Source organism: Schistocerca americana, chromosome 3 (assembly GCF_021461395.2).
Source record: "Schistocerca americana isolate TAMUIC-IGC-003095 chromosome 3, iqSchAmer2.1, whole genome shotgun sequence".
NCBI lineage: Eukaryota > Metazoa > Arthropoda > Insecta > Orthoptera > Acrididae > Schistocerca > Schistocerca americana.
Genome location: NC_060121.1, coordinates 941,480,940 through 941,499,978, shown reverse-complemented (window position 1 = coordinate 941,499,978; position 19,039 = coordinate 941,480,940). Strand labels below are relative to the sequence as shown.

General features: G+C 40.9%; 1 protein-coding gene across 3 annotated transcripts in view; it reads right to left on the bottom strand.

Moving 5' to 3' along the window:
• The window catches only part of LOC124605691 (phospholipase D1), a 181,228-nt gene that overhangs the window by 89,312 nt on the left and 72,877 nt on the right, over positions 1-19,039 (bottom strand). For all 3 annotated transcript variants that reach the window (XM_047137547.1, XM_047137548.1, XM_047137549.1), the window contains 3 exons: positions 18,308-18,384; positions 3,148-3,383; positions 159-269 (listed from right to left, as the gene is read on the bottom strand). In XM_047137547.1, the coding sequence (XP_046993503.1) occupies positions 159-269; positions 3,148-3,383; positions 18,308-18,384 (424 nt within the window). The remainder of the gene's footprint in view (positions 1-158; positions 270-3,147; positions 3,384-18,307; positions 18,385-19,039) is intronic.

Sequence of the window (19,039 nt, the reverse complement as noted above, 5' to 3'; positions counted from 1 at the left end):
AGGAATCTGGGCTCAAGCAAAAGCTTAAACAATGTAGTCCTGCATTATCAGCTTTGGTGTTGTAAGAAACGGGTTAATTTACTTTTTTTAGCAGCAGTGTCAGCAGCAGCAGAAGAGTAGAAAGAAATAAAAAATAAATATTTTTTGATGTAGTGTACCTTTATATTAGGGTTGCAAGATGTTAACTTCCGTTTACTGTAGTAGCTATTTATACCTAGTGCAAGCTCCACTTCTTTGTAAAGCATAACAAATACTTTGACACCATTTTCCTGCAAAAGAAGGTATTTATTAATTAAACATACACTTGATGTGAAATTCTTAAAGAAGGTACCCCTACAGTGCAGAAATAGTTATCAATTATGTGCCAGTAAGTAACTAAGATATTAATAATGGGGACATTTACTGAAATCTAACAATTAGTGACGAGTAACATATAATGGTGTAACAAGGCACATGCAGAAATTTACCCAAAAAGGGGTGGGGGTGGGGGGACAGGAGAGGATATATATTTTTCAACCATCCTTGGAATTGAGAATCTGAGAATCTCATTGATTTTTGTCTGTTGTCAATCAATATTGATACTGACGAGATATTGGTCCTATGAGTTCCAAGGCTGAATCAAAATCTCTACAGTAGTTTCTCAGAGCAGCTTGGACACACAAAAAGAAGCAAGCAGGGGAATTCAGTTTATATACGTAGAGAGAGGAAATTTAATAAAACATTTTTTATTTATTTACTTAAACATGGCAACAACTTACATTTTTGTATTTCATGTTCATGTTCAAATGGCAATATACACATTTTTGTATGATATAACTACAATTTAACAAGTTTCACACTTTTTACTTTACTTGTACTGCGAAACCTTGCTTCTTGCCAAATTTCATGATTCTAGGTCAACAAGAAGTACCCTACAGGTATTGATGAGCAAGTTTTTGAGTATCAAAATATGTGGCATAAATGGCTGTACTTTTTAATTGAAGTGACTTCTTGTTGTTGTGGTCTTCAGTCCTGAGACTGGTTTGATGCAGCTCTCCATGCTACTCTATCCTGTGCAAGCTTCTTCATCTCCCAGTACTTACAGCAACCTACATCCTTCTGAATCTGCTTAGTGTATTCATCTCTTGGTCTCCCTCTATGATTTTTACCCTCCACGCTGCCCTACAATGCTAAATTTGTGATCCCTTGATGCCTCAGAACATGCCCTACCAACAGGTCCCTTCTTCTTGTCAAGTTGTGCCACAAACTCCTCTTCTCCCCAATTCTATTCAATACTTCCTCATTAGTTATGTGATCTACCCATTTAATCTTCAGCATTCTTCTGTAGCACCACATTTCAAAAGCTTCTATTCTCTTCTTCTCCAAACTATTTATTGTCCATGTTTCACTTCCATACATGGCTACACTCCATACAAATACTTTCAGAAACGACTTCCTGACACTTAAATCTATACTCGATGTTAACAACTTTCTCTTCTTCAGAAACGCTTTCCTTGCCATTGCCAGTCTACATTTTATATCCTCTCTACTTCGACCATCCTCAATTATTTTGCTCCCCAAATAGCAAAGCTCATTTACTATTTTAAGTGTCTCATTTCCTAATCTAATTCCCGCAGCATCACCCTATTTAATTCGACTACAGTCCATTATCCTTGTTTTGCTTTTGTTGATGTTCATCTTATATCCTCCTTTTAAGACACTGTCCATTCTGTTCAGCTGCTCTTCCAGGTGCTTTGCTGTCTCTGACAGAATTACAATGTCATCGGCAAACCTTAAAGTTTTTATTTCTTCTCCATGGATTTTAATACCTACTCCAAATTTTTCTTTTGTTTCCTTTACTGCTTGCTCAGTATACAGATTGAATAACATTGGGGATAGGCTACAACCCTGTCTCACTCTCTTCCCAACCACTGCTTCCCTTTCCTGCCCATCGACTTACAAGCTTAAAATTTTTACACCACCAAGGGACCATAGAGCCTAATGTGTAATGAATATTAATGTGATATATCTACCCATTCCTCAGAAAAAGGGTTCTTAACAGTTAGACAGACAGACAACAATGCAATCATACAAGGGTTCCGTTTTTACATATTGAGGCGTGGAAAACTAAAAATTAAATAACTGAAACTGAAACAGAAAAAGGCAGAACTGAGAAAATCCTATGGGCTATCAACAAAAAAAGCAACAAGTCAAAAAAGACTCGCAAAAGTGGAAATGCATATAAATACAGTGTATTTAGTTTCACTCTTCTCCATTACATATCTTCCAAAAATTCATTAGGATGCTTTTAACCAGTTTTGTCAGGGAAACTTTATTTTCGCTGCTGTCAAAAACACATCAGAGGAGTTTCTTTGGTTGAGAATAGTAATGCTGAAGGACTAGTATCTCACACAGATACCAGTCAAATGTAAGGATTCTAAAAGAATGAAAGGGATTAGGGCTTACTGTTACCTTCATGACAAGTTCATTAGAGAGAGAGAGCATAAACTCGCATTGGGCAAAGATAGTGAAGGAAACAGGCTATGTTCTTTTCAAAACAAATCATTCTGGCATTTGTATAAAGCAGTTACAGAGATTTAAACACTGATCCTCCTGAATATGATCTAGTGTCATCTCGCTCAATATATTGAGCAGAGATAGTAATTGCAGTCTGACGTTTTATTACCGCGACCAATATGTCATGTGTAATAATGTTGTACTGGGATTCAGCTGCTAGATGAAAGGCAGAAGACAACCTACAAGACCACAGCAGTCGTGAATAGAAGTATTGTAAGTTGCAGGTTCTATATCTACTTTTCGTCACTGGGATTTAACGGTAATGGAAGGTCGGTTATAAGAGACAGAAAGCTACACAATTCTGGCAAAGAAGAGTGTTGTTACATTGAAGGAACTATTCCACCTTCCATGTAGAATGGTTTATGAAATCAGCACAAACTAAAATAGATTTGACAATTCTGGATTCTTCAGAGTTTCCTGCTAAATAGACCTATACGGACACCACACATTTTTAACATCCTTTGTACTCTATTTGTGTTACCACAGGACTGGAACCTTTACTGATACTATTACAATGTTAATTTTTGTTTGTGTGCATTAACATAATAGTTAATATAATTCAACTTTGAAGAGAGACAAAATAACACTCACAGCTTTCCTTGTTAGTATTTTATCCAACCTCCATGTGTCTCCTGCTATTGCAGGCCTTTTCATGTGAATTTCGGGACTAAGCCACCAGTCTGCAATGAAAATTTCTTCTTTTGCTGCTTCTAAGGCATCCGCCACTGCACTCATGTAGGAACATCCATCGACAAACCAAGAGACGCTGGTGGTGGAGCGTATTGGAGCAAATGAGTTGAAACGATTCTTCATGGTGAAGTCACGTGCTGCAACCACAAACACACTTTATGTACTGAATAGAGCTATGTGCAGGTAAGATTACACTAAAGGGCACTGGAAGACCTTGATCAAGATGAGAAATGTTTAAACTGCGAAATGAACTTTACACTATCTGAGGAATAACATTTACGTTTTTGCAAACATCAGTACTAACAAGTGACATTACTATTGTTTTAATATTTGTTATTGTTAAGCCAGTGACAGGACAGAAATTTGCCAAGTAGTTTGTTTACAGCAAGAGTTAAAAGATACAGCATAGTGAAAAAAATCAAAATTTCACTTGAATGCTTTCACTTAGTAATTTTTCAAAATTTTCATACAGGCCTAACTCACCAACAATGCTTCTAATTACATTATTGACATTTGGTAATCAATCTCCTTCAGAAAAGACTGTTTGCAATTGGTTTGAAGACTTTTGTTGTGAGCACACTTCAATCAGTGATGAATTTTATGAAGGTCAATTGAATTCAGTTTTGTTCCAAAAAAACGTAAATCCTATGTGCCTTATAACTGACAAGGATCAGTGTGTGCTTACCATGATATATAGTCATTCTTAGGCAGTACATTAAATTTCGCTGAATATTTAAAGTTGTCAAAAAGATCTTTTCACAATGGATTCCATACAGTTTGGCTGAAGCTCAAAAACAGGCTCATATCAACTGGTATAAGCAAACGATTTAACTGAGGAAATGAAAAATTCATATCCAACTTTGCAATAGGGCATGAAACTTGGATAATTTGCACAAACTGGAATCTAAAAAGCAAATAACTGCCTGGGTGTTCCAAGATGAACTGAAACCAATGAAAGTGGTCCATTGAAGATCAACTGTTATTTTGATTACAATGGGCATTTTTCCCTATTGCTTTACAGGACTGAAGAACAGTTAATGCTAAATGTTAACTAAACAAAGGAATATGAAGAAACAATTTAAAATTTTACATCATTCAGCATTGTGACAGTGCACACTGTCAAAACAGCACAACTGCCTATTTCATGGAGGAAAACACTGAATTAATGTGGTATGCCCTTATTGACCTGAATTGTCATATAAAAAAACTTATTTTTGTTCCCTTATATCGAACAAAAAATGTGTGGACAACGATTTTCATCACCCCAAGCAGCTGTTGAATTCTTCCAAAATCATATTTTTGAGGGTATAGAATTGGAGTTGAACAAATATTTCCAAAATTGGTTCAAATGCATGCAATAATTTATAAATCTTGAAGGAGAATATTTTGAGAAACAATAAAAAATGTTTTTCTTTTATTGTTTATGTAAAGTTTTAAAAGGTGGTCCTCATGATGGCAATATACAAATGATTAGTATTGCACAAACCTAAATACTTTGATTTTGAGAATTAAATTTGGTACCAAGCCTCCATGTAATATAACCTTCATTAAATGTTATGGCATGAAACTGAACTAATCCTAGGGATCTCCCACCACATCACTTATGAGAGTACACTGCAAGTGCTTGGTGAAGGACTACCATGAACAAATCAGTGAGTAATCTTAGCCCAGACATGTTTGATGGGTGACATGAAGGACAAAAGTGTAGGTTCTGGAAGCAGTGATACCTGCTGTTCATCAAAGAAAGTGTTCACAATTTTTGCCACATGTGGACAGGGACTGTGCTGTTGATATATGCTGTCTGCACAGCATATATGCCTCAAGGATGAGCAATAACTGAGTCTAAGAAACTCCCAGAGTAGCAGTTGCTGTTCATGTTGTCCTCAATATGAAGGATCTGTTATCACACATTTTTCTTAATTGTCCACCAAAAATATTGTGTTTGCCTGATACATCACTTAATAGCACAAGGTACCTTTTGCAATCACAACAGTAGTCTATTAAGTGTGTAGCAACATCTGAAGGACAAACTGGTTGGTTGGTTGGTTGGTCGTTTTGGGGAAAGGGGACCAGACAGCGAGGTCATCGGTCTCATCGGATTATGGAAGGATGGGGAAGGAGGTCGGCCGTGCCCTTTGAAAGGAACCATCTCGGCATTTGCCTGGAGCGATTTAGGGAAATCACGGAAAACCTAAATCAGGATGGCCGGACGCGGGATTGAACCGTCGTCCTCCCGAATGCGAGTCCAGTGTCTAACCACTGCGCCGCCTCGCTCGGTGAAGGACAAACTGAATTGGAAGTTACACAAAAGTACTACAGTGTGTCACCCAGCATGGTAGAGCTATTGTTCACATGTCCATTACTATCTGAAATATTTGTGGTTTTTAAGCAATAGAACATGTCAATGAATGCAAGCTTCCAGACCAAATTGCAGCAGACTGTGTGGAACCATCAGTGCAGACAAGTCCACACCCAATACTGGACAAAACTTTATGGTTCATCAAGGTCACAAAGGCAAGATAGTAGTGGTCATCCCATACTGTGATCACAGTGTATGGTGCAGTAGCTGCTTGGCATTACTTATGACTCTCTTCTATCTGGTGGTGTCACATACAGATCACAGTCATAGCAACATGCTCTTTATAAAGCAAATTGCACAGTACAATAATTCTATTCATTTAATTTATTTAAATTCATTTTGATGCTTATTTTGTGCACCCTGAAGCTGAGAAAAAAATCTATTCACCGAGCAGCAAAAGAAGCAGGAGAACACACACACACACACACACACACACACACACACACACACAAAAATACTGAAATTTGCAAGCTTTTGGAACCAATGGCTCCTCCTCCTGGCAGATTGGTTCAAGGAAAGGAAGAGTGGTGAAGGAAAAAGACTGGTGAGGAGTAGGACTGGGAAAGTTTGGAAAAGTCACCCAGAACCATGCACCAAGAGAGATTTACCAGACGAGGTTTGAAAACCTGAGAGCATAAATATGGAAGATAGGGTAATATGAAAGACAGAGATTACACACAAGAAACATTATGCACGAGTTAGTAAGAATGGAAAGCTAAGCGCATTTTATCTGGCAGAGGTGGGAGGAATGTGAATAGGAATTGTTACTGAGGAGAACACCGAGACAAAAAAATTAAGGCCAGGTGGGTGGTGAGAACCAAGAACACATTTTAATGCCAGTAACCACCTGCTGAGTTCTGAGGAACTGGTGTCCGGGGGAATAACTGAAGATAGCACGATGGTGAAACAGGCACCAAGACTATAACTGTCATGCTGTAGAGATTGTTCTGCAATATGATAATGTGTACTGGCAGTATAAATCCTCTACCTATGTCCATTCATCCTAACTGGTAACTTGATGGTAGTCACGCCAATTTAAAAGGCAGGACAGTGTCCATGTAACAGTTGATACACAAGTTGCTTCGCAAGTGGCTCTCCCTCTAATAGCATATATTTTGCCATTGTTGTTTTGTTTTGTTTTAAAGCACAAAAACAACTAGGGTCATATGCAACCACGTCAGAACTGTAGAACACGAAGACAAAGAGAGAGGAGTTAACAACGACTACACGTTAATCCCAAGTGACGGAAGAGAAGACAGGTGAAAGCAGGGACAAGGCAAAAGGTCTGTAAAATATGTCATAGAGCAGGGCTTCCCAACCTTTTCAGCTGGCGGACCCCTTCTTCAGTCGAAAATCGATGGCGGACTCCTAGTCAGTCACGAGCACAGTAACTTTATATTTCAGAGCGAAACCCATGGGAACTGAAAGCTTCTTAATGCAAGTGCCATGTTCCCAATGACCTCCCCCCACCCCCTGAAGTATCAATAGTCTTTGGTTTAGAGATGAATCAAAACAACTTGAAATTAACGATCCAATTTGAATTCCCACTGTATCCAGACACTTACTAGTGGATTTACTCCCTTTGTTCAACACACTATAGCCTGATTAAAGTTACTTGGTAATTGAAATTTCACATGATGGAGCTGTCTTCCTCCAAGAGCAATCAATTCACGTCCAAACTGTTCGCTGTTGACAAGCTGCCGCGTATGGTCTGTTCACTTCCACTACTTGGCTACTGTTGTGTAAGGAGAACCCTTATTACGTAACAGTCGTGTGCGTGTGTGTGTGGTTTTTCGTGAAATCCGAAGAAAAATGTTCAAATGTATGTAAAGTCTTCCTTTGCTCGTCCTCCCTCCTCATTCATTTCAACTGGAAACTTCCCTTGTTGTGAAGGCGATGGAGAAACTGCACCCTTCTTCAATGATCCTGACTTCGGCCACCGATCTATGTTAGAAGTAATAAACTGGTGAAAAATCGACTTATGAAATAGGTAGTGCACTGACAAAGTAAGTTTGACATTTAATGATGCCTGGGGCCGCATATGTGCCAGCAAGAGCTGTGATTGGTCGATAAAGCTCGCTCCGCACATGTGTAAAAGGTTTCAGCACATCTAGTGCCGTGAGCCGGCGCACAAACGACCCCCGTATTGTTGCTAAACTGTCTATCAGAGAAGCCGCATTCTCCGGCACTAAACTGTGTATACGTTCTCACTTAGGAACCGCAAAGGCTACTTGGGGATACGACTTTAAGTAACAGTACACATGTTGCTCACACGAAAAAAAAAAAAAAAAAATAGTGATGAATTTGATTTTCACATTTTTATTCAACAATTTTTCTCATTAATTTGCACAATTTGGTGGAAAGTGGCTGCGGACCCCCTACAATCAGCCGGCGGACCCCTAAGGGGTGCGCGGACCACAGGTTGGGAAGCCCTGTCATAGAGAAATGGAAGTCCTGAACTAAACATTAAATGGCCTTTGTCATACTGCTACACTTAACAAATACCGATGGCTAAAAACACAGTGCCGGATGTGCAACCTAGCCAAAATAATCTCCTCACAGCGAAAGAGCCGAGAGGAGGTCGTCCAATCTACTGGGAGAGGCTTAATAACCCAGAGCTTGTTCCGGTGAAGGGAGGACCAGTGGTGATGCCACGGGACACCACCAATTGACAGATGGCAACACAGAGATCATCAGAGGGAATGTAAAGCTAGTGGGCTGAAGTACAAGGACTGCAGCCTTGGCAAGAGTATCAGCAGCCTCATTTCCTATCACAGCAACATGATCAGGAACCCACATAAACATCACAGTGGCTCCATAAAGAGTGAGCAAGTGACAGCTTTCCTGGACCTGTTGTACTAAGGGATGGATGGTATACAGCACACAGAGGCTTTAAAGGGCACTTAGAGAGTTGGAGCAGATGACTCAATTGAAAAGCCTGTGTCGCCGGATGTACTGCGTGGCACGATACAGGGCGAAAAGCTCTGCTGTAAATACTGAACAGTGTTTTGGAAGCCGATACTGAGAAACATTGGTGCCAATGACGGCACACTTGACTTCAAGGTCAGTCTGAGAGCCATCAGTGTACACAAAGGTACTATCGTGAAGTCCCGTGCAAAGGTCGTGAAACTGACGGTGATAGAGGAAGGCTGGAATAGTGTTCTTAGGAAGTGAATCAAGGCCAAAGAGAACACGGGCTGCCGCAGGAAGCCAAGGTGGTGAAGGGTCCACACCCACTGCGAAAGTGGCAGGTAGCGTGAAGTTAAGCTGCAAGAGCAAGAGCTGAAAGCGAACTCCAGGAGGCAACAGAGAAGAGCGACACGCCCCATACTGGTGATCAAAGGAGTCATCAAATAAGGAGGTATAGGATGGGTGGCCACGCATGGCAGACAAACAGTACGCATATCTGCCGAGGAGAAAGTCACGGTGGTAGCACAGCGGTAGTTCGGTAGCTTCTGCATACAGACTCTTAACTGGGCTAGTGTGAAAGGTGCCAGTGGCCAAACGGATGCCACGATGGTGGATAGTATTAAGACGGTGAAAGAGGGATGGATGTGCAGATGCACAAACGAAACACCCATAGTCTAGTTTCGAACGAGCAGGAGACCAGTACAAATGGAGGAGGGTGGTGTGATCTGCTCCCCAGGAAGTACCACTGAGGACACTTAGGACTCTGAGGGACCACATACAGCAAGTTGTCAGGTAAGACACGTGAGTGGACCAAGAAAGTTCCCTATCGAGCATGAGCCGCAGGAATTTCGTAGTATCAATGAATGGAAGAGCAACAGGCTCAAGATGTAAAGATGGTGGAAGAAATCAATTGCGCAACCAGAAATTCACACACACGGTTTCCTCAGCGGAAAAACAAAAGCTATTGTCGATGCTCCGTAGTAAAGACAATCGAGACATTGCTGAATATACTGCTCAATGAGACAGGTCCATAGAGAAATCATGAACAAAAAGGGAGCCGGAGATGCCCAGTGGTAGACAGGTCATTATAGCGTTAATGGTGATACCAAAGAGGACAACGCTCAGGACGGAACCCAGAGGCACACGGTTTTCCTGGATAAAGGTGTCTTTTAAAAATTCCTGAAGGAAATGGGGCAGGCAGCCATGCAAGCCACATGTGTAGAGAGTACGGAGAATACCAGTCCTCCAGCAGGTGTCCTAGGCTTTCTCCAAATTGAAAAACATGGCAACAGTCTGGGATTTCCACAGAAAACCATTCATGACACAGGTGGATAAAGTGGCGAGATGGTCAACTGCAGAATGCTGCGCTCAAAATCCACACTGTGCAGTGGTTAGTAAAACCTTGCAAACACAGCTGGTGAGAGAAATGGGGCAGTACCTAGAAGGAAGGTGTTTGTCCTTACCGGGCTTAGGTATGAATGTGACAGTGGTTTCATGCCAGTGTCTGGGAGACGTGCCCTCTGCCCAAATGCACAACAGTGGGTGGGGATTGTGCCCTCTGCCCAAATGCAGTTGTATGTATGAAGCAAAAAGTGCTTGCCTGCAAGAGCAAGGTGCTGCAGTATCTGAATATGTACAATGAATGGCCCTGGGGCGGAGGAATGGAATGAAGTGAGAGTATGATATAGCTCCCTCATAGTAAAGGCTACGTTGTAGCACTCACAATTCTGTGAAGAGAAGGGTATCACCCGAGTCTCCTTCACTCATTTCCGATGGAGGAAGGCAGGAAAATAGTGGTAGGAGCTCGAAATGTCAGCAAAATGGAGGCCCAAGATGTTGGAGATAGCAATAGGATCCACTTTGACATTGTCTGCTATTGTCAGGCCAGAAATTGAGAAATGGATCTTGGTCCCAGAGAGCCGCCAGAGGTTGGCCCACAGGACGAGAGAGGTAGTGGAGCTGTTAAAAGAACTAGTGAACGTAATCCAGATAACTTTTTTGCTATCCTCAAGAATGCAACAACACTGTGCATGCAACTGTTTATAATGAATCCAGTTTGCCATTGTAGGGTGGTGGTTAAAAATGTGGAGAGCACGCCTCCACGCGCAAATGTGTTGCGGCACACCTCATTCCACCAAGGGACCGGGACATGGTGTGGTAAAGACAAACTGTGAGGAATGGAACACTCTGCAGTAGGGATAATGTTCTTAATATATTCCACCTGGTCATCACAACTGGGGAAATATTGTTTGTCGAAAGTCGCCAGAGAGGAGTAAAGCCTCTAGTCGAGAGCAAGCCTGCCATTTGGGAGTGATCGTAGGTGGGGTAGGAGTCAGCAAACGCATAGCACATGGGAAATGGTTGCTCAAAAGTAGGTGTCAGAAAGAACAGACCACTCAAGACGGTGGGTAAGCTGGGTAGTGTGGAAGGATGGGTCCAAATGGGAATAGGCATGCGAAGAGTCGGAAAGAAATATGGGTGCTCCAGTATTAAGGCAGAAGAGGTTGAGTTGATTGAGGCCAGCCTAGAGGGCACCTCTTTGACAAGTTCTGAAAGAACCCCAAAGGGGATGGTGTGCATTAAAGTCACAGAACAGCAGAAAGGGGTGAGGTAGCTGCCCAATAAATTGGAGAAGTCTGCATGGTGACACTGAATGACAGAGGGATGTAAACTGTACAAAGGGAAAAGTTCAAGTGAGAAAGGAAAAGGCGAACTGCAACAGCCTGAAGGCGGGTAGTCATGGAGATGGGTTGACTATGAACATAATCCCGTATGAGAAGCTTGACTCCCTTATGAGATGGAATGTCGTACTCAGAGGAAAGTTCACAACAAACAGGAAAGAAATGTGAGAGCTCAAAACGGTCATGAGGATGCAATTTTGTTTCCTGGAAGGAAGAGACCAAGCACTGGGATTCTAAGAGCAGCTGTAAATCCTCTTTGTTTGATGTAAGACCATGGACATACCTATGAAGGAGAGCCATAATGAGGAAAGGGGAGGAGGGAGAAAAGGAAGGGGTATCACCCTGGTGGTTGCTAAGTGCCAGCCTTTAATGACTCATTGTTACACAGTGCAGACGCTGGAGGATCTTGCTCCATGAGATCTACACAGGTGTCGGCACTCTCCCTCTTTTGATGTGCAGAGTCCAGGACAGATTGCCTTTGCTTGACTTCTTGAAGCCTTTCCGGTTGGCAGAGGAAGCCTCAGATGTTTGTTGGCGGGAGGGACATACGAAGTCTTTGTGGGAGTATTCCTTATGTCCTTTCTGGCCTGCTGGTCGGGTAGCAGGTGACTTCGCCCCAGGAGATGAATGTTTGGTGGCTTGTTGCACAGCTGGAAGAGGAAATGGTGATGCTACAATGAAACTGGGCAATTTCACAACCTCAGTGATGAATTTGAGGTCGCATGTCTGCGTGGCCATGTCCTTCATGGAGCGAGATGCAGTAAGAACAGCACTTAAGCACCAGATGGTAGAGCGCAGTGTTTGCAACTAGCCAATAACTTGCGAACGACCGGGTAAGGCACTTTTTCCTTTACCCAGATCGTCTGAACAGCCCGCTCACTGAGATACACGGGATAATCTCGAGAGGAGGCAGCATGGTTGTCATTGCAGTTGATACAGCGGGGAGGAGGAGGCGGACAATTGCCCTCATGCACATCCCTACCACAGGTTACATATTTGGACAGGTGACAAGAAGACGTTTGAGTGTGGTTGAAACAATGACGCAGGTAGCAGCACATTGGGTTTAGAATGTGTGGTTGGACTGTGATAACTTCATAGCCTGCTTTGATCTTGGAGGAAAGCACCACTCTGTCAAAGGTGAGGAAGGTGTGTGTGTGGGCACTAAGGATGCAATTACTTTTTCATCACCCGATGGATGGCAATGATGCCCTGATCAGAGAGGTATGTTTGGATTTCTGCCTCAGTCAGACAATTGAGCAGCCTAGTGTGAATAACACTATGGGAAGAATTCAAAGTTCTATGGGCCTCAAGACGAACAGGATAGCTGTGGAGAAGTTAAGAGGCAAGTAGTCTCCAAAAGCAAAGTGCCACTGCGTAAACAAAAGCAGGATTTCACACGGCCGGCAATTGCATCGACACTTTTCTGAATTAGAAATGGATTCACTGTTGCAGAGGACTGACCATCTTCAGTATATGAAACCATGAGGAACTGTGGTGCAGCTGGAAGGGTCTTTGAATCAGGAGCTTCATTCTGTTTATGTTTGGTAGACATGGACTGCAAAGACGATGATTGGCTCATTGCAAGAAAATTCCCCATGACTGCCAGCATCTCCAATGGTACGCTCCTACCCCCTCAGAGGCAAGCTTCTCCTGCCTTATGTGATTGTTCACATCTCAGGTCACACCTCCTGATAACCTGACAGAGGGACCAATGGACAATTTGGGAAGATAGCAGTTCAGGCAATTTCCCCTTCTTGGGACTGGCCTGTACCATGTGGTATGTGTGAACCCTACCTGTTGACCCGGTGCTGGGAATTGGGTGTTACCTAGTCCCCAGTCACACATTAGACATATGGTCAGCCTTCAGGAGCACACAGGGAGGAAGAAAAAAAAGAGGAACGTTAATCGTCAAAGTGGAGGATGGATAGGAAAAGGTGAGCAAAGAAAGACATGTTCCCTAAGGGAGGGGAAAAAGAGCAGCAAGAGGATAGACATGCAGCATGGAAGCAAAAAGATGCTGCATTTCAGGTGATGGTTTAAGGAAGTCATAGCCTTGTCAAAGCAGCTAATTAATACATTTGCGACTTGGATAATACTGAGTGACAAGAGGTGTACTCCTAAGTTGTTTTTTGGAGAAATCAGCAGTATCAGGTTTGGATTTGATGGACTAGGAAATCTGCTTTTGAACTAGACTTATGGGGTAATTTCATCCACTGAAAGATGAGATGAGAATGGTCGTGTACTGCTGTAAAGAGTCTGCATTTGAATAAATAAATAAATACTTTTTCTCCTTTATGGTGGGAATGTTTGACATTGAAAGGATAGCAACTGTCAAAATATAAGTAATGTTATTTGTTAGTATGTTTAATGTGAACAGAACTGTACATAGCTGACCCTCAGTGAGGATGAGGTCAACATCAACAGAAATGGCCAGAGATTCAGAATATGACTATGTGAATTTTAACTTGGAGAATGTATTTAGAGATTCCAAGAATTCTAACAGGTCAACTTCACCAGGAGCCCATATGGCAAAGATGTCATCAATGTATATAAACCAAACTAGGGGATGAAGGCTTTATGAGTCCCAGGAAAACCCCTTCCAAGTGACCCATGAAAAGCTTGACATAGAAAGGAGCCATCCTGATTGCCACGTCTGTGCCCCTGAAAATTTAGCATATATACCTGTGTGAAAGTTTGTAGTTGAAATACGCTCACTGGTTGGTTGGTTTGGGGAAGGAGACCAGACAGCGAGGTCATCAGTCTCATCGGATTAGGGAAGGACGGGGAAGGAAGTCGGCCGTGCCCTTTGAAAGGAACCATCCCGGCATTTGCCTGGAGCGATTTAGGGAAATCACGGAAAACCTAAATCAGGATGGCCGGACGCGGGATTGAACCGTCGTCCTCCCGAATGCGAGTCCAGTGTCTAACCACTGCGCCACCTCGCTCGGTATGCTCACTATTTTTAAATACTTGAATGTTGCTATTTGACCAGAGTAGAGCTGGCCATTGACTGTGAATGTGGAAATACCGACTAATGCATTAAGAATGGCCAATTTTGGTACTGTAGTAGGAGGCTATGAGAAAACGGAGGAGACACTCACTCACTTGACAAAAAAGAGCAAACAAACTTATATCAAACAACAATCCTAAGTACAGCAATTGTTTTAAAAATCTGAACTCCCCCCCCCCCCCCCCAACCCAAATAGCAGTACAGCTATAATGTGCTACATGTAACTGTACAAGTGTCTGTGTAAACTCTAGCTTGAAAAAGGATTAATTTGAATGTGAGCGGGGTTTTGTCTTGTTTTTGTGCCTCTACTATTCAGTTATCATTACTCCTAAATTATTTATATTATACAAGAATGTTTCATGCCACATTGAGTAAGTCATTTTCTGTTTTGATGATTACTTGTGAGACCCTCCAGGTTTAATGTCAGTAAAATGTTTTCTCTCAATATCAATGGAAGTACCAATAATTTCTTTTACATAGAAAAAATGTCTTTCATTGCTCTTAACTTATTTTTTGTGCTTTACTCTTCAAAACTAATAATGTTGTAATTACTTTAAATGCAGATGAGATCTTTAAGCTTTTCTACCCACTTCTATCTCTTAGAAAACAAAACACAATTGTCTACATCTACATGCATAGTCTCCAAGTCCCATGCAGTGCATGGTGGAAGGTACCTTTTACCACTATTAGTCATCCCCTTTCCTGTGCCACTTGCTAATGCCGTCAGGGAACTGTCTATATGATTCTGTATGAGCCATGATTTCTCATATCTCGTCTTCACAGTTCTTATGCAAGATGTATGTTAGTTGTAGTAAGATTGTTCTGGAATCTACCACAAATGATAGTTCTATAAACATCATCAATAGAGTTTCACAAAAAGAATGTCTTCTTCCCTCTAGGGATTGCCACTGAAATTCACAGAGCATTTTTTAATACTTGAGTGTTGATCGAACTTACTGTTAACAAATCCAGCAGCATGCCCCTGAATATCCAAGTAAACACAATGTATGAATATAATAGAAAGAAACATTCCACATGGGAAAAATATATTAAAAAACCAGGATGCTGTGACTTACCAAACGAGGAAGCACTGGTAGATAGACACAATAAAAAACACACACACAAATTTCAAGCTTTCACAACGTGTGTGTGTGTATACCTGTCCCCCCCCCCCCCCCCCCCCCAAGGTAAGTCTTTCCGCTCCCAGGATTGGAATGACTCCTTACCCTCTCCCTTTAAACCCACATCCTTTCGTTTTTCCCTCTCCTTTCCTCTTTCCTGATGAAGCAACCGTGGGTTGCACAAGCTTGAAAATTTGTGTGTTTTTTATTGTGTCTATCTACCAGCACTTCCTCGTTTGGTAAGTCACAGCATCTTTGTTTTTTAATAAACACAATGTATGTTATGCATAATTCACTATTATGAATTCAGAAGTTTTTTCTCTGGTGACAAAATATAGTAGAACAATTAGAGATAATTTTCTTCTTCTCCACATTTTTAGTCTATCAAAAGCACGTAAAACAATTTTTGTATCTAAATGCATCAAAAATACAGAAACCAGAAGCACACAGGTGAATCCACCTATTTGAATTTTCTGCACTTTCTGTACAACACAGAAAGCCCAAGAATCTTAACTAAAAGCTCAGTCAGCACTAATGTTAGGCAAGGCTTTTACTGAAAATGAAGATCAGCTGCAACAAGATGCTGTGTACAAATATTCTTTATTTTCTGGATGACCATCCAGTAATGTCATATTTTTCAAAATTTGTAATTCCAAAGCTAGACATCTAAGGAAAAAAATCTATATTTAAAAACGTGTATTTGTAAGAATACTGTGAAGCAGCTAAAGTAGTGACTGGGAAGGAACATCATTCTCTGTCCCTCACATTGTCTTCTGTAACTGCCAATGAGAACCCTTCAACTCAACACGACTGCAAATGCATATAGCTGTCAGTTTGACTTTTAACTGCAGCTGTCACTCAAGAAGCATCGTATCAAAGCAAGAATTACGAACAGATATCTGTTGCTAACAATGTTTATGTGAGAATGTTTCACTCAGTTCACTCACCTACATCTGAACAAGCAACATATGTTCAATGTTAAAACTATGATTGCTACTTAACAACAGTATTGTTGGATCTCAAAGGAGAGAAAAATCAAATATTCTATTTGCTGAACATTTTAGCAGTTCCTGTGAATAAGACTAAAGGAAGACTTGAACTGAAAATTTGGTCAATGAAATGGCATCACACACAACCACCAAACAAGAGGAAAAAACTGTGCAATCTACAGGTAAGGATTAGAAGAGTATCCTTGTGATCTGTGTAATATACTACATCTGTCTGGGCTACTAAAGAAAGTACATTGTGGTCATCATTTTGAAGATATAATCATCCTGTCATCTGCAGAACAGCAGAGGGAGAAATTAGTAACACACCGGAATGTGCATGCTCTTATTCTAAAGTCGATAAAATGTTGAAAAGGCTGGAAATTATATTGATGAGTGAACAGTTGTTCACTGAGATTGTGCTTATATGCAGTTTAAATATACCTTTTTTCCTTGTTAAACAAAGATATGAAATAGCACAACACAACACACACACACACACACACACACGTGCATGAGGCTGAAGTGGGAGGAGGGATAAGGACAGAGGCAGATGGATGACTGGGACTAGTGAAGGTTGAGGACATGGCGTATACAAAAGTGGAGGATGTGTTGCAGGGAGAGTTCCCACCTGCACAGTTCAAGAAAGCTGGTTAATATTAATATGAACCACCAAAGTTATACTGATGCAATTTATTACATCACAAGTTTCATTCAAAAGATCATCATTAGGTTACTCTTTCAACAATCTTCACAAGCAATCCTCACAGGATTGCGCCAATATCATTACTTAAGAAGTCTAATTATCTCATGTAGAATTCTTAAGTTATGATATTACCACATCTCTCAGGATTTCTTATGAAGTCTGTTCACAGCATAATTTGATGATTGTCTTTTGAACAAAACTGGTCATTAAATAATAAATGTGTATCAAAACAGCTGTGGTGGTTCTTATTAGTTAGAAACTTGTAAATATGTTGAACACCCATCAAGCAAACTGGTTCTTATTAGTATTAAGAAGAATCAGCTGTGGAGCTCAAAAGAGAAAAGCTATACTATTTCTTTGCATTCGATTTGATGGCCAGTATGGCTAGGCTGCATGGACAGGACTTCTTGGTGTGAATTGTGTGGCAGCTGTTGAAACAGAGGTACTGTTGGTGGTTAGTAGGCTTGAGGTACAGAGGTACTTATGGAATTATCCGTGAGGTGGAGCTAGTATCGATAAAGATTATTTGTTGGGTTGAGGGGGATCAGGTGAAGCAAATGGGTGAGAAGGTGTAGAGGTTCTGGAGGAATATGGGTAGGGTGTACTTACCTTCTGTCTAGATCATGAAGACGTTATCAATGAATCAGAACCGGAAGAGGGATTTGGGATTCTGTATGGCTAGGGAGGATTCCTCTAGATGGACTGTGAATAGGTTGGCACAGAATGGTGCCATGCAGGTGCCTGGGGCATCTGGGAATTTGTTTTTGGATGATGCCTTCAATGGAGAAGTAATTGTGCATTACGATGTTTTCCTTGTGAATTGTAAGAGAAATAAACTAGGAAATTTTTTTGTAGAGAGGCTACTAAGAAATAGCACTTGATCTAATTATCATAAAGTGGGCATCAGTGATATAGAGTAGTACAGAGAAAGAGACAACACCAAGCAAAGCTGCAGTCAGTACGTACCTTCTGCTGCAAAAATACAGAATAGGGAGGGTATACAAAAGTAAGTTTTATGGACTGTAACTACACTGCTAGAAGTGAATAGCCCTTAGTATACCAACAGGTCTGGCAATAAATTATGAGTTCCATTTTACCTTTAAAAAATACAGATACCAATTGCTTTCAAGTGGAGCAGATGGCAGCAACTGCTAACATTATAATCGTCTGTTCACCCAACTTAGCAATAAACAAATTTTCCTAAAATTAATATGGCATAACTATAAAGTATATTTTATAAGAAATTTCTATTCCACAAGTTTTCATCTTAAGATCTACAATAATTTACCTTTGGCTGTAACATCCTTGAGAAAAGAGAGCCACTCCTTCCGATTTCTTCGAGACCAGCACTTCACAATTAGCTGCCTAAAATTAAGAGAATTACAATTAGATATGACTCTAGAAGCTACAAAGGAAAGCTATGCTGAATTGTATAGAGACGGATGCTAAGTAATAACATGTGAAAACTTGAGTTGATGTGTTGCTGTTTTACATATTACTCTAGTGCAGAATTAATACCCTATTGGTATTTGAATGTTCTCTTAAGGTCACTTTCTTTAAAAAAAACCTCTGAAAGCACCGATTGTGACAACAGATTTCTTGAGACAGTGAAACCAGAGGGAAAAAAAAAAGTTTTGATGACAATGAAATTTAGGAAACCACCTAGCATTTTAACATAATGCAAAACACTTTAATCATAAGTATACAATTGGAAACTGAGATGGCATCCCATTGTGTAACACAATCTATCAAATTAACAGAATATACAGAGTACCCGAGAAGCCCAAACCATTTCTGGGATGGAGCTTTTTAATTCAAATGAAATGTTTACAACAATATGAAAGAACATGAATATAACATGAAAGAAGACACCATAATTCGTTGAAATCATTACTGTTGCTCAACATGACTGCACTCCATATTCTAACAGGGTTGCCATTTTTCCTCAGTGCACCTGAACATACGCTGGTGTAATTGCATTGTCAAAATGCATTCATGCAGGTGCCACAAATCCCCAATC